The sequence below is a fragment of the Phocoena phocoena genome, chromosome 2 (genome assembly GCF_963924675.1).
Source record: "Phocoena phocoena chromosome 2, mPhoPho1.1, whole genome shotgun sequence".
Taxonomy (NCBI): Eukaryota; Metazoa; Chordata; class Mammalia; order Artiodactyla; family Phocoenidae; genus Phocoena; species Phocoena phocoena.
The window spans coordinates 24,936,849-24,953,258 of NC_089220.1; the positions used below are offsets into that span (position 1 = coordinate 24,936,849).

A 16,410-nucleotide genomic window follows, 5' to 3' on the forward strand; every position below is an offset into this window, starting at 1 on the left:
TTATTCTCCCTACTTTTATCAAAGAAATACTCAGCAGATCATTATACACCTTTCCCTTCTGACCTGGCTTTCCTCTCAGAGCAAGTAGCCGCTGCCTGTGGATTTCAGGGTTTCCGAGCCGAAGCAGGTATCCTGAATTACTACCGATTAGACTCCACACTAGGAATCCATGTAGACAAATCTGAACTAGATCACTCCAAACCCCTGCTTTCGTTCAGGTAAGTTGGGTCTAGGGATTTTGAATTAGTTATCAGTTCATTCCTTTTTCTAAAGCACTTTTAAGCTTAAATAAAACATTAGATTTTTTAAATGGTTGGACTCTATAATCTTTCACTTCTGGGCATCTTAGCCATGTATCATAAGTAAAATTAGCCTAGTCCTTTTCTAGTAATGACCAAATTACAATGAATATTTCTGTTTAAGATGCATGGAGTCTGTCTTTTATAATGAGAGGTATTGTCAGTGTCTGTGGAATAGATAAGTGGTAGAGGCCATAAGGCAAAGTGAGCAACCTTTTTGGAATAGAGGAGAGCAAAGCACAGAAGCCTGAAAAGTTTACTCTCCTTTTCTCCCTAAATGTAAGTTTATATTTCTGCAAAGTACTGCACCTGTATCTCATGAGGAAAGTGCCTGAACAGAATCTTTTATTAATTGCCTTATCTTTAAAGTGAACAGGAATTACAAATATATATTAAAGGACCCAAATAAATTTTAATTTGCTTATTTAATTGCTTCAGATTTTATTTTACAGCAGTTCTGTGGGCTATAATAAGTTTAAATAGCAGATCATGGGCTGGTCGCTCATAGACACAAGCTGGAAAAGAAGTATCTTAGCATGGTTTAAAAAGGAGGATTGGGACTTCCCTGGTAGTCCAGTGGTTAGGACTTGATGCTTTCACTGCTGTGGACCCAGGTTCAATCCCTGGTCGGGGAACTAAGATCCCACAAGCTGCACAGTGCAACCAAAAAAAAAAAGCAGTGGGCAGTAACTTTCCCAGTCATGGCTAGTAACAGAAGCTTACTATTTGTATTGTTTTACTTTTTTTTTATAGCTTTGGACAGTCTGCCATCTTTCTCCTGGGTGGCCTCAAAAGAGATGAAGCGCCCACCCCCATGTTTATGCACAGTGGTGACATCATGGTAATGTCAGGTTTCAGCCGCCTGTTGAACCATGCAGTCCCGAGGGTCCTTCCCAGTCTGGAAGGGGAAAGCTTGCCTTGCTGCCTAGAGACGCCTCTCCCAGCTGACCTCCCCAGAGACTCAGTGGTGGAGCCCTGTTCTGTGGAGGACTGGCAGGTGTGCGCCAGCTACTTGAAAACTGCTCGTGTTAACATGACTGTCCGGCAGGTGCTGGCCATAGGTCAGGACTTCCCTTTGGAACTCATGGAGGAGAATAAAAGAGACATCACCACAGAGGGTTCCTGCCATCTGGATGATGAGAACAGCCAAGTAAAATAAGCTAGGTTAAACCCTGACTGCTGAGACTGGGAGAGCCCCACTCTTTTACTCAAGCAGGTCTTACAGTAAATGACCGTGCTGTTTTGTATTGCTGCAGACTTCAGCGCAAAGACAGGCCAAAAGCAGAGGCAGGGAAAAACTCATCATTGATCACACTGTTGCCTTGGAACCCACCCTGAAGAGAAAACATTAACCAGTTTGGCCAGAGAAGTGCTTGACGTGATCCAGTCCCGGTTAGGTTTTGGCACTAACGTATGTGCGAAGTCCAAGGAGGTATGAGCTCCCACAACAGCCTTCTCAGCCTCGCCGTTATCTCTGAGCAAGGTAGACGTGAGTTTCCATGTCTGTGGAATCTTTAAATACCTCAGGTTTTATTGATGGGAAACATAATTCCCCTTCCACCACCCCATCTAGTGATGTGTGGTTCCATGAACCAACCATTAGTCTTACCTTCTTAATTCTTCCAATCAACACCAAATTCTTTGATCTTCTCTGGCCTTCACAGAAAAATCCTATACACTTAAGACAGTGGAACTGGAAATCGCATCTCCTAGAAAAGACAATCACAGTTATCTCTCTTGCCTAAAAGGTAAATATATATAAACCCAAGGAAAGAGGGACAGTAGTTTCTCTAGATGTCTTTCAGGTCTGTAAACTCTTCCCGTTGGCTTTTAAATGCAATTTTAATTGTTGGACTAAAAAAGTCTTAAGGGTATTCTGTAACTGTTTTCCCCATGAATAAACTTACTCAGTTTTAAATTAAAGATCTGTATCTATGTTTGAGGGTGAGTGATTCTGGGATTCGTTTTTTTCCTATTTTCACTTGCTGTATTCATGCGATTGAAGCCTTCTAGCTGTTTCTGCCCTAAGTATTCTTTGTGGCTATCTCACAGGAGAGAATATTCCTTGATATTCCAGTCACTGCTGTTTTTTGTATTGTAGACAGTATGGAAAATGCATGAAGCACTGAGTTTAATCTGTGTACCCCCACCAGTTCACCTCAGTACACCCTGAGCCTTTAAGTTACCTTATGTCTCAGTGAGCCTCAGTTTCCTCACTCATAAAATGAAAATATTTATTACCATCTTCCTAGATGGATATTGCTATTTCAAACAATAATGGAAATTTAGTGCTCCTTTCTAGAAACATAATATTGCCAATATTTTATTACTATCTGGACTCTTAGAAACATTCTGGCTTATTTGTTTGTGTGGACGACTGACCAGAAGCTGCTTTGATACCTGCTGATTGCGACATGACTTGCCAAATTTTCATTTCTCCTCTGCCCTGCCTTTTTTTTCTTACAAGTGTTGAATATTGAGTTTATATTGTAATCCTTGGGTTTTTTTTTTTGTTTGAAGGAATAAAAATTAACAGGTTCATCCTTTATGTGTACATACATAGGTTCTAAAATTCGTTCGTGATAGGATAATTTTATATAATTAAAATTACCACTGGAAAAATCCCTTAAATTTTTAATAATGTACATTATATGAACACTGTGTACATTATATGTGACCCACTGAACACCAACACATGTCATTTAGTAAATCCAGCAGTCAGCTTATCTTTCAGCATTAGAAGATTGCTCTTTAGTCAGTTATCAGATGAAGGTATTGCCTTGTGTTCAGGGTCAATATTTTACAAAAAATACATGTTCCAACTGTAAACTCACACTCCATCAAGCAAGATATGTATGCTGTGAGAAGCATGTGGAAACTGAGGGCAGCCAAGAGGATGGAAGACTCCTGTCTCCCAGCCCACGCTTCCTCTAGGGATGTGCTCCTGGACTCATTCGCGGGGTGGAGAGGGCTGAGCAGAATTGTTTGCACAGTTCACTTCTCTCGTTTTTATGTATATTTCTGTGAGGCACATATAGTTGAAGATGTATATAATGCAACTGTACTTTGACAGCAGAAATTATACAGCTCAAGGAAAAAGGAAAAGTTGGTGATTTTTCTGCATTTAAATGAGGATGATCCCCCCCCACCAAGTTTGTTTTAGTTGTCTACCAGATGTTTTCTAAGTCAGGTGTCAGCAAACTGTGAGCTACCCTCTGTTTTTATACTGCCCATGGACTAAGAATCATTTGTACATTCTTAACCGGTGGGGGGAAAAACTCAGAAGAATAATATCAGTGACACATGAAGATTACATGAAATTCAAATTTCTGTGTCCATAAATAGTTTTATTGGAACACAGCCACACTAATTCATTTCCAGATTATCTGTGGTTGCTTTCATGCTAAAATGACAGAGTTGAATAATTGCAACAAAGTCTAAAAGATATGATCCAGGCTGTACAGCAAACATTTGCCAACACCTAGAAAGGAAACCAGACCCCTAGAAAGGAGCCTGAAACCAAGAGAAAACATCAAGAGGAAGATATTTTGTTTTCTTTATTTTTATATCAAAAATGCCAGGGTAGATAACTCTGTGTTCTAGGATGTATATGGTATCAAGAGTGGAGTCACAAATGTTAGGTCTGGGGAAGCTGGCGCTCATGCTCTGCAAGTGGCAGTGTAACTTGCTATATAACCTTTAAGGCTCAGTTTGGCATCATGTAACCTGTAATTCTGTTGTACATCCCAGTTGGGCCAGGGCAGTCCTGAATGATGTTCCCTATTCCTCTCAGAAGGGTTCTGGTTTGATGATAAATTATATGGTCATCCTAATTATGTTCTAAAATGTGTACCATTTGACCCAATAAATTTCACTTCTAGTTGAGTCTACGGAAGTAATTAGAGCTGTCTGCAAGATTTTTGTATAAGAATGTAATAGTCAGTTTGAAATAAGCTCAATATCCAGCAACAAGGAGTTGATTAAATTCATGTATGTGTTCAATAAATGGTTATTGAGCACTGTTCTTTGATTTGCACAAAGTACCCGCTTTTGTGGTGCTTATGTCCTAGTGGAAATGACATAACCATACAGAGGAAAACTATAGCCATTAAAATTCATGCTTTGGAAGAACAAATAAAGATATGAGGAAATACTTGTGTTTAATGAGAAAACCCAGTTATGAAACCATGCATAGTAACCTAATTCTGTATAGATTATTTATATATATTTTTTAAACTGGAAGGATAGGTATACCAAAGTGTGAATGATAGTGGGATTATAGTTGATGTTTCTTCTATTTGTGCTTTTCTGTATTTCTATTTTTTTTACATTGAAAATTTTTTTGTCTTTTTTTAAAATAAATTTATTTATTTATTTATGGCTGCATTGGCTATGTTGCTGGCATGCAGGCTTTCTCTGGTTGCGGCAAGTGGGGGCTACCCTTTGTTGTGATGCGGTGGCTTCTCTTGCGGAGCACGGGCTCTAGGCGCGCGGGCTTCAGTAGTGTGGCACGCGGGGTTCAGTAGCTGTGGCTCCCGGGCTCTAGAGCCCAGGCTCAGTAGTTGTGGCGCATGGGCTTAGTTGCTCCACGGCACGTGGGATCTTCCCAGACCAGGGCTCGAACCCGTGTCCCCTGCATTGGCAGGTGGATTCTTAACCACTGCGCCACCAGGGAAGTCCCTGAGTCATTTTTTAAGTAAAGAATACATGCTTGAATTTTTTTTTCCAATTAAAAAAAATAGTCCTTTACCTTGTAATTCTGCCTCTACTTGAAATATATTAGAATGCAAATCTAGGAATATCAACATTGTCTAACAAGAAGAGCTTGTTGGGCTTCCCTGGTGGTGCAGTGGTTGAGAGTCCGCCTGCCAATGCAGGGGACACGGGTTCGTGTCCCGTTCTGGGAAGATCCCACATGTCGCGGAGAGGCTGGGCCCGTGAGCCATGACTGCTGAGCCTGCGCGTCTGGAGCCTGTGCTCCGCAACGGGAGAGGCCACAACAGTGAGAGGCCTGCGTGCTGCCAAAAAAAAAAAAAAAAAAAAAAACTTGTTGGAGGAAACTATTTTATGTAATAAGATACTATATAACCACTATCAATCACGTTTTAGGGACATATTCAGTAATCAGAAGAAATGCTCAATATGTTAACTGAGAAAAACAGTTTAACAACAGAACGCACAAGCATTTTACCAGGCCTTTTTGTATACACAGAAAAGGCTGGAGGGTTATAATCTTAACCTCTCCCAAATTTTCTATCGCCAGCACAAATTGCTCTTTTGAAGAAGGCCTTTGTGTTGCTTTTTTGGAAGGGGCAGGCAAGGCACACACTGCACTCGGCAGCAGCAGCTTTGTAGAGTGTCCACTCACCTTTTTAACTGCTCTCATCAGCTCCATTCCAGTCTGAGGCCCTTTCATCTGGCTAAGATGGATCTTCTCACGACTGCTTGCTTATTATTTCAGTAGAGCCTCTTGCCTGTTTCCAGCACCCTACATCAGATTTTTCCTAAAGCATCCCAGGCCCACAGTGAGACAGATGTGCTGAACAGGACAAACTCAGCAAGACTTGGCTTGCCACGTTCTAATTTTCCCAATTCCTTTTTTACTAAGATAAGCTGGTCTTATCCCTTTTCTGTTTTCCCTTCATCTAAAAGGTTGGTTTATCAGAGTAGGGGAAAAAAAATAAAACCCTAATACCCTAGGTAGATTATACTAAGGCAAATTAGAATGGTAATGAGGCAGAAAGGAGCCCAAGGACTGATTACTGATCTCAGTGTGAATGAGGGGCTGGCAGAGCTAGGCAGGAAAGACACCTCACCTGTTTTCTCCTGCTTCGAATATTACAGTGGAAAAAGCAATGCAAATCTAGTTTCTTAGCCTGCGTAGTAAATTTTTATTGCTAATCCTTTTGATCAACTATCCTATCCAAATTTGAGCCCTCATGGAAATGAGTTTGTTGGTTCTCAATTAGTTTTATTGGAAAAACAGATTTCTAAGAAGATGGTATAGACGATGGAAAGTGAAATAGAGTGGTTATCAGGAAAGCTAAATTTTAATAAAGCTCCAACACTTAGCTGGGTGACCTTGAATAAGTCACTCCACTGAGCCTCAGTTAACCTTTTTGAGCAACCCAGTTTTCTCACCTTTAAGGATGTTTGACCAAGTAATCCTGTGTTACCTACCAGCTCTGCAATGCTGTTCTTCTAAAATGAGAAATTAACCTCAGAGTTTGGCTAAACAGCAAAGCTACCCAGTAAGCAGGATTGTTGGTAAGGAAATCAAGTGTTAACCAAGAGAAAGAGGAGGGTAAGGAGGGGTTAGGGAAATGCAAATTAAAGCAATGAGATGTAAGTAAATGAGATGTTTGTACTCATCTATTTGGAAAATTTAAGGAGATTTTAACCTCTTGACTGTTCTTTTTACTTCCACCCTATTTCTTAATGGTCAGTATGGCTCTGCTCTCAAAGTATCCAGTCTAATCCCTTCTTTTTGCCTGTAGCACCCTGACCCAAGCCACTATCATCCGTCAACTGGATTATTATTGCAGTAGCCTTCTGACTTCTTCCATGCTTGTCCCCACCTTCTACTCCTATGGTTTATTCATAGTTTATTCTTAACTATGGCCAGAGAGGGGCTGTTAACACCTAAGGCAGCTCATGTCACTCTGGTGCTCAAAACTTTCTAATGTCACTTGTTGGGCTGAGTAAAAGCCAAAGCCCTTTTAGTTGACTACCAGTGCCTCCCCATTCTGGCCCCCCATTTTCTCTTGGTCCTCTCGCCCACTCTGTTCAAGCCACACTGGCCTTGCTGCCCCTCTGAACAGGCCAAGCACATACTGACCTTTGAGCTGGACTTGCCTTTGCCTAGAACACTCTCTTCTCTGAGATTTGTACTTACTTCCTTCAAGGAAGGCTCAGAATCACTGGGGTGAGGCCCGCCTTCACTATCCTATTCAAAATCTCAACCCCACTGCCATTCCTCATGTTCTTTACCACACTATTTTCCATAGCATTTAGGACATAAAACTTCATTATAGGAAATAAGGAAATAATTTCTTTTTAATAGTAATTTCTTTTTTCCTTATTTTTAAGAAACAAGGAAATAATATTGTTTCCCACCACTGGACTCTAAGCGCCCTGAGGCAGAGGTGTGCCCTAAGTTTTCTAGAACAGTGCCTGGCCCATAGTAGTTTCTCACTATATATTTGTTGAATGAATGGATGCCAGTGTTGGTGGGATGTGTGAAAATGAAATTTACATTGATAAAGCTATTATATTATCAGTGTTTAGCTAAATTTTGACGCAGCAATTCTAGGTATCTTCCCTATAGAAATGCCTATCAGGGACACAATGATATGTGTAAAAAGATGTTCATTACAGTGTTCAAAATAGGGGAAAACTAGAAACAACCCAAATGTTAATCAGTAGCGAAAGAGTTATTTGAATTATGGTTCATACACACTATGGAATATTAATACTATGGAGCCCTTCACAATAATGTACTGACATGAAAAGTGCTCCAAGGGACTTGCCAGGCAGTCCAGTAGTTAAGACTCCGCGCTTCCACTGCAGGGGGCTCTGGTCCAGGAACTAAGATCCCACACGCCGTGCAGTGTGGCCAAAAAAAAAAAGTGCTCCAAGACACATTGGTTATTGAAAAACATGAAATAGCAAAATTCTTTGTACAGTGTATGAATTAAAATGTAAAAACTAAAGACTATTATCTGTATATGCACGTACATGTGTGTGTGTAAAGATGGGGGAAAAGATACATCCAAACGTAACAGTAGGAAGGAGAGGGGTTGGGAGGTGGTAGAAGGGACTTTTTACTCTATATGCTTTTGTGTGGTCTGATTTCTTTATAAGAACATATTTATGTATTACTCATATATTTTTTTAATTATGCATAGCAAACCCTATAAAGAATTATATGCAGTAATGAAAAATGGAAGAAATAAATCTCCAAACTCTCTGGAAGTTTTCTGTTATAAATAAGATCGGGTACTGTGTTAAGTGATGCAGAAAGCAACCAGTTTCAGCTGCTCCCACAAAGGCTTTAGTTCTTGTTTCTGGGTTGGGATTCTCCATGGGCTGACTAGGGAATGTGTGATCCTATCCATCCAGGCAAGAGAATCAACCTCCATCACGTTTGCGTCTGTCCTAAGCTCAGCTTGCCGCGCCTGGAAACCTGGTTCTACCTCCGCCATGGAAGCACCAGCGTGGGCTTTGGTTGCTAGGGCAGTAAACAGTCAGCCTTAAGGTTGAACCAGTCGGCGAGGGCCACAGTCCTCCCCTGAAAAAGATTACTGTATCCTAGGGTTATGGCTGGCTAGATAGCATTGAAGTCCACAGGGCCCTAAGATTTATTATTTATTAGGTGAGGGAAAGAGGGAGGAGAGGTAAAATCTGCTGTTGGGGGCACACTGGTGGGTGTTCGTGCGCGTGTACCTTTCCTGGGTTCAGTGTGTGTTCCCTTTTGTTAGATGTTAACTGTCCTGTCTCCAAAGTGAGATTAGGCCTGAAAATGTGCCCAACTGATGGCCGGCTGCTCCCATTTGCTCCCATCAACAGGAATCAAGCACTTCCTGAGAGCCACCAGATAGAGGCCCTAAACGTTTTGCCTTCGTTTTTAAGAGGTGCTCAACACAAAGGCTCCAATCTCGACAGCTGTAAAAGAGTTAACAAACCACCTTGCCTGGGTTCTGGCCATGGAAGATTCTTCTCCTATCTCTGAAGACAACCATGCCATGTCTGTGTCATTATCCAACTACTCCTGCCTTTGGAGGGGTCACATGGTAGAAGAATTGCCTACAGGAGTTGAAGAAACATCAGTGTTGCTGCTGTCTGTCAAGCAGCAGCCCTTGTTATTTATTAATCCAGCAACTTTAGTAAGCATCTATGCAGTGTGTCACTGTGTCATGTGAATGCGATGGGCATTGTTCCTGCCCGCAGGTCCTACAGTAAGTGGGAAAAATACCTCTGTAAACAGACAATAAAGTATGCTGTGATGAGCCAAGTGCAAGGTGCAACAGGAGGGGCATGTAACAGAGAGCTGGAAGGGAAAGGCTTCCTACAGGAAGGAACATAAAAGCTGGCAAAGAATGAGCTGGACGTAGCTTTGCTACCCTCCTGTGTGGCTAAAGGCCATTTATTATCTCTTTTGTTTCTTTGGTCTTGTGGGAATAAAAGCATCTGGAAACTTTTGAGGACTTTTTCAAACCTTAATAGTTTATGATTCTGTATGATTCATTTGTTTTGTTCATAGCCCTTAGCAATGTCTGCTATCATGTCCTTTGTTCCCTCTATTATATGTGTCTCCAAAGAACAAGCTCCCTAAGGGCAGGTTCTCTTCTGTCTCGTTCACTGACATTTCCCTAACATCTAGAATACTGCTTGGTACATAGCTGCTCAATAAAATACTGTTGGACAACTGAAAATTTTCCAGGCAACCTTTTTTGAGGAGTTTACTGCTTATCCTGAGTGGGAATGTGACTAGAAAAGGCACTTCCAGGATCATCAACCAAACCCTATCCAAGTGCTCCTCATGCCTTAATCAGGGACATTCCACTGCAAGACACAAACTTAGCAAATTACAAAAAGCATCTGAGGGCAGGAAGTGCACAGAGCCTCCCTGAGAACCAGAAGCAGGAAAGACCCCTGGACCACAGCAACTGCCACATTTCCCCCCCTCAGCCACCCTCTCTGGTCTTTACTTCCCTCTGCCTGTGTCTGCTTCCTGGGACTGCAGACCCTCTCTGCTGACTTTACTTACACAAAGCTGCCCCCAAGTTGCACCGTAAACCTTCCAGGCTGTTTGCAAGTAGATTATTAACCCCCATCCAGACTGCTGGAGGAGAATCTGCTTGGTATTCTACATGTTCCCCCTGTCCGGTCAGTTGTGGCCAGGGACACAGGGATACTTTGCTCATCAAAATCAAAGGAAGGCTAATGGGTGGAAGGAAAGGAAGTGATTAGCAGAAGAAATGATTGGCATCTCTACTGACAATCATTGTACAAATTTCCTTCTAGAATGAAGTGCTGGAGAACGTTAACCCCAGATCACTGGACCCAGAGGTAATAGAAGGGGGGGCCTATCCATGGCTGTCCCCAAGCCCCTTCACCAGAGGCTACTCCCAGGGCCTTGCCCAGACAAGATTCATCAGTGCCCCCATGACACCTCCCCTGCTTATCACCTCTTGGGCTTTGTGAAAAGGTTGGAGATGAGGGTGAGGCATCTGCTGCCCCCGCACCCCCATTGCTTGGGAGACCAGAGGTGATTGAGGCGCTTTCAGCCAGAAAAATATAATTTAAGGGCTTGGCATCTGGCTGGGAACAGAGAGCTGTGTTGCCATGGCAATGCCTCGCTTCATTTAACAGCAGCATATCCCTGAGTTTGGTCACATCCACACTCAGGCACATGTAGCTCCCTGTCAGCAGCCCCCGCGATGCACACACACACACACCTCTGGCAGAAACCCCTCTGCAGAAGCAAAGCCCATTCCTGCGCCTGCCTCCCCATCGTAGACACCCAAGCTCATACCCTTTCCTGCAACACCTCGGCCAATCATGTGGACTCCAAAAGCACCCCCAGACAGCACAGAGCCCTCCAGGGAATTTAAAGGGCTACATGAGTGCAGAGCCCCCATACAGGTCCACATGGAAGCCTGCCAGGGTCCATATGCTTTCCTGAGTTCCTAACACAGAGCCATATCTCCATCTTCCTTTATAAATCTTTGTGCGTCATCTCCAACCCTTTCATGATGCCCAAGAAGGTAAGAAAGAGAGAGAGGAACAGTGGTGGCCGGTGCACAAATGCTTCTTTGTTTTCTAGAGAGGAAAGGGGTTAGGCCAAAACCTTGCAGATATTTACCCAGAGGCCCCTAAGCACCTACTGAGGTTCTGTCCCTGCCCCTCCCTTAACTCAGGCAGCAGTGGACAGGATGGATCAGGGCAGGGAGACCTGAAAGCACAAGGATGTTCGTAGCAATGATATTTGTGGCGGTGAACAATCAGAAATAACCTAAGTGTCCATTAGTAAGGAACAGGTAAATAAATTTAGAGAAAGAGCAAAGAAAGTATAGCTATTTCACTAGATTCCCAATGATAAGAAATAAATGTAATCAGACTTTGAAATAGCTGTATATGTGAAATAGATGTGCATATTATTACTGAGCTATCAAAATGGATGACAGGATTTTCTGTTCTCTTCTGGATCTCTGCCACTGCTTGCTGATCATTAAGTAATTTTCAGAACCACATTTTCACCCATAAAATGTAATGATTCTCCTTGATGGGGTCTTTTTAAAAAAAAAAAAGATTGATGATTTCACACGTATACAATATTCCTGCAAAGATGGTTTGGTCCATCGGCACTGATGATTTAATAAAACAGTGCCCCCAAGGCTAGGAACAACAGGGCAAGCTAAAGAGAAAATAGAAAACCTCAGTCTCAAAATGGCAAGTTTGAAGCATCGTGATTCCCAGTATGTCCTGAGTGAGGGCCTGTTCTATGCGGAGCACTGTGCAAAGCATCAAGTTCCCAGGACACAACAGACATAAGAATAACACTATTAGAAAGATGCCAGGGGTGCCAACCCTAGAGGGAAGAAAGAGGTCACCGGTCACGTGCATGGGATAGGACCACAGACAGATAGAAAGGAAGGATATGAGGGAGGGAACTTCTTCCTCATTCCTGACATTTCCTCCCGGTGAAAGAAGCTTGATTAGTGGAACTTCTGGAACTCTCTCTGCCCCACTGCTCCTCCTGCCCTGGTGAGTAGAGTGGTGAAGAGTGAGTAGTGACTGACTGTTAATTTTGGAAAGAATATTTGGGCATCCTTGACTCGGCCCACATCTTGTCTCCCTTGGGTGTGAGCCCACCTGTTGAGTAAACATTCTTCCCACCTTCTTGCTTTTACTCTTATAGGGCAGGACCCCTCTGCGAGGGGAAGGACTGTCTCCACTCAGTGTTGGGATTGGGTGGGTACGTCTGCTTAAATTCTGGGTCTCAGTATTAGCAGACTCATTTGGCTAAAGACTGGTCTCTTACTACCAATAAAGGTGATATTTCATCTTGCACGTTTCATTTGTTTTATGTCTTGACTTATGCAAAACCCAGGCAGGAAAGAAGAATGCTAACTTTTGGGAACCCCTTGAAGCCTGCAGTAGTTATCCGTTGCTGCATAACAAACTACCACCAAACTCAGTGACTTAAAATGACAAATGTGTATTATCTCACATCGTGTCCCAGGGGCACCTTAGCTGAACGGTCATGAGGCTGCAGGTCAGGGCTGCCTTCGTCTGAAGCTTGTTCAGGGCTAGAGCATCAGCTTCCAGCATGGCTGTTGGCAGGAGGCCTCAGCTCCACCCTACGCAGCCTCTCCACAGGACTGCCTGAGGGCCCCCTTGACACAGCTGAGGGCGTCACCAGAGCAGTTAGAGGAAGTCACAGTGCCTTTATAACCTAGTTTCCAAAGTCGAACACCATCACTTTCTCTGTATTCTTCAGAAAAGAGTTCAGCCCCGAAGGGGGATTGAGCTCCATTTCTCCAGAAGAGTGTTAAAGAACTCGAGGTCTTTCTTAAAACCACAGAGTCCTCGACAAAGGAAAAGTGACTCTGCTCTCTCACACAAGAGGCCAGTCAAGAGCTGGAGAAGGAGAAGCAATTCTGCCCACTAGCTTCTGGGCTTCAAGCCGGATATCACGTGGAAAGACAGAAATAACACAAAATCCTTCACTCAGGATCTGGGTGAAACAGGACACATCCTTTGCTCCCTGCTTTAGCCACAATCCTCTCCTCAAGGCCCAACAGAGGTGCCTACCCAGAGCTCTTAACCTCTTTCTAGACTGTGCTCTGAGCACCCAGAATCCCAAAATTCTCTTCCCAAATGGCCCGAGCCTGCTCCCTGGGCCTTTGCAGGCCTCACCCTCAGGTTCATTTTCCCACCAGTGTATGCACCCCTGGGCCCGCAGGTTACTTGCTGGAGTGTGGACAAAGCTTGGCCATGCAGGCTGGGGTGTCCTCACACACGGTGTGGAGGCGAGGCAGGGACAGGAAGAGAAGGAAGATGGGCTGGGTCAGTTGTATAGATGCATGTATCTATAGATGCATGGAGGTCAAGGTGCCCACAGCATACCAGCGGCGTTCCTTTTCTTCCTAACTTGCCAGTGTGCATGTCCATAATCTAGCAAGCCTGCCTCAGCCGAAGGGCTGATGTGAGTCAGGATTTGACTGCCTCCGTAGCATCCTTTTTCGGCCAGGGACCAGCAGACTGTCAACAACAGGCAGTGAGGCGCCACTTCTGAGCCCAGGCCTCCCTCTAGTGACCAGTCCGGGGACAACAGCTAGAGGCTCTTGGCCACTTTCCTGAATGGACACCTTTTCCAGAACCTACTTTCCAAAATCCATATCTGATCCTATCGTTCTTTGCTTAGAAACCTCAAATACAAGCAAAATTTCTCAAGTGCCCCCCCATACCCCTCCATGGGCTTCAAATGAAAAATAAAGCCAAAGCCTTGGGCTTCCCTGGTGGCGTAGTGGTTAAGAATCCGCCTGCCAATGCATGGGACATGGGTTCGAGCCCTGGTGTAGGAAGATCCCTACATGCCGCAGAGCAACTAAGCCTGCGAGCCACAACTACTGAGCCCACGTGCCACAACTAATGAAGCCCACGCGCCTAAAGCCCGTGCTCCGCAACAAGAGAAGCCACGACAATGAGAGGCCCATGCACCACAATGAAGAGTAGCCCCTGCTCGCCGCAACTAGAGAAAAGCCCGCGCGCAGCAATGAAGACCCAACACAGCCAAAAATAAATAAATAAATTTATTATTTTTTTTTAAAAAAAAGCCCAGGTCTCAGCCTGGTTGACAAGGCCCTTCTCAATGTTAAGCGAGCCTACGTTTCCAGGATCCGCCTCTGCCCCACCACCACACACACACACACACACACACACACACGTGCATGCACACGCACGCGCACACACACCTCCACCCCCGCAACCTCTGCCTCCCACATGGCACACACACATGTGCTTAGGTCAGGCCAGAGGGCTTGCTCTTTTCGCACCTCTGTTCTTTTGCTGGCAATAAACTGCCCATCAAACAAACTCTTACTCCTCCATAGAGACCCACTTCACTCTTCTTTGCGGCTCCCTGGGGGAGAATTCACGACCCCTCAGGGGGTCCCTCTGAGCACTTTTCTATAGAACAATAGCTAATGCTGACTGAGCAGTAATGCCAGTCCCAGCGCTGAGGGCTCTAGAGGCATTATGTCCTTTAATCCTCACTATAACCCCAAAGCCAGGCGCTATGATCATCCCCATTTTACAGATGAGGAAACTGACAGGAGAGGGGTTAAGTCATATTCCCAAGGACACATGGACAGCAAGTGAGAGCGGGGCAGCCACAACGCTCTCTTGCGCTCCAAGCCACCTCCTCGACCACGGCTCTCGGACACATGTCCTTGTTTCCTGCCTAAGAGCCTGAGAGAAGCCTGTTCTCTGGTCTCTGGATCTTGAGCATGGGACACGGCCACCCCTGTGACTGGTGCCTGGAAAGCCCTCAGTCTAGTTCCTGAACTAATGGCAGACAGGAAGGGTTGGCTTTGCCTGCCACACTTCTTCTCAGGTCCTTTGGTTCTGAATCTTTTTAAAATTTATTTATTTTATTTATTTTTGGCTGCCTTTGGTCTTTGTTGCTGTGCGCAGGCTTTCTCTAGTTGCGGCAAGCAGGGGTACTCTTTGCTGCAGTGCTCGGGTGTCTCATTGCAGTGGCTTCTCTTGTTGCAGAGCACGGGCTCTAGGAGCGCGGGCTTCAGTAGTTGTGGCACATGGGCTCAGCAATTGTGGCTCATGGGCTCTAGAGCACAGGCTCAGTAGTTGTGGCGCACGGGCTTAGTTGCTCCGCAGCATGTGGGATCTTCCCGGACCAAAGCTTGAACCCGTGTCCCCTGCACTAGCAGGCAGATTCTTAACCACTGTGCCACCAGGGAAGTTCCTGGTTCTGAATCTTGATTCTAAATCTCCCATCTTGTTCCAGACTCAGAGCCGGTCACACATTCTTAACCAGGAAGGGCAGATCCGTGGGCATAGTTTGCAGTGTAAAGATTAAGAATAAGAAACAGGGTGTAACTTTGAGCTATTTGCCAGAACAACTGATCCCTGATTCCCCATCTCTAATAACCCAAATTGGCGACCTGTCAGGGTTTGTGCTAACACAGCCAGCTGCTCCCACAGGACTCTCTGTGCCCCGGAGGGCTGCCTACAGTCCCTGCTGTCCCCCTTCCCCTGGCGGGACCAGCGTGTGTCATCCCTGCTCCCTCCTTCCTTTCTCCCGACTGCCTGCCTTCTCTGCTCTCTGTCCTCTAATTTAGCAACAAGCATTAAATTAACACTTTTTTGTCCACCCGAAATACTCAAGTGACTAGGTTGCTATCATTTCTTCCTTTTTTTCTTCAAAATGGAAATACAGGATCATTTTTTTTTCTTCCTGATTATGAAAGTAATACAGTCTTGTGAAAAATGCAAGCATACACGTTTAAAGTAGAAAGTGAAAGTTGCCAGCCATCCCACCTGAACAAGATAATCACCGTTTTCAGTTTGGTTTGTAGCATTCCAGATGTGTGTGTGTGTGATTCCATATTAGTCTGAATTGTAAATGAAGACCTATCTCATGGTAATTTTATTCCAGCAGTCCTGGGTTGAAACAATAATGCTGCTACAAGATCCAGGTCAAAAACCAATCAGATTCACCTGAACAGAATTCTCATACTTCCATGGGGGAGGACTAAGAACAGGTATAGGGAATATTGGAACCTTTGGCTCCAGAAGATTCCTGAGGTCCTTATACCAATTGGTCATAAAAGGTCTATGTATAAAGTGGCCTAAAGCCATAGGAACGTCATCTTATACTATTTGCTCAGAGCTAAGTTCCTACCTACTCATATTACCAAAACTAAGGGAGCCAAGTGACATGGTATTTCCCTCCATAGTAATGAAACACTGCTCTCTTGGGTAATTTGCTCTCTTCCCTTTACAACTGAGCAGACCATGGCACAGGGTTTAGGGAGAGAGGGAGACGAAGCCACTTCAGCAGACAGCAGGCTTTAATCCCTTC

The 16,410-nt window shown here is 44.3% G+C and overlaps 1 protein-coding gene across 1 annotated transcript in view; it reads left to right on the forward strand.

Moving 5' to 3' along the window:
• Positions 1-1,458, forward strand: part of ALKBH1 (alkB homolog 1, histone H2A dioxygenase) — a 29,689-nt gene extending 28,231 nt beyond the window's left edge. Inside the window, exons 5-6 of the mRNA XM_065872632.1 lie at positions 25-218; positions 1,053-1,458. Of these exons, the coding sequence (XP_065728704.1) occupies positions 25-218; positions 1,053-1,458 (600 nt within the window). The remainder of the gene's footprint in view (positions 1-24; positions 219-1,052) is intronic.
• The last annotated feature ends 14,952 nt before the right edge of the window (positions 1,459-16,410 follow it).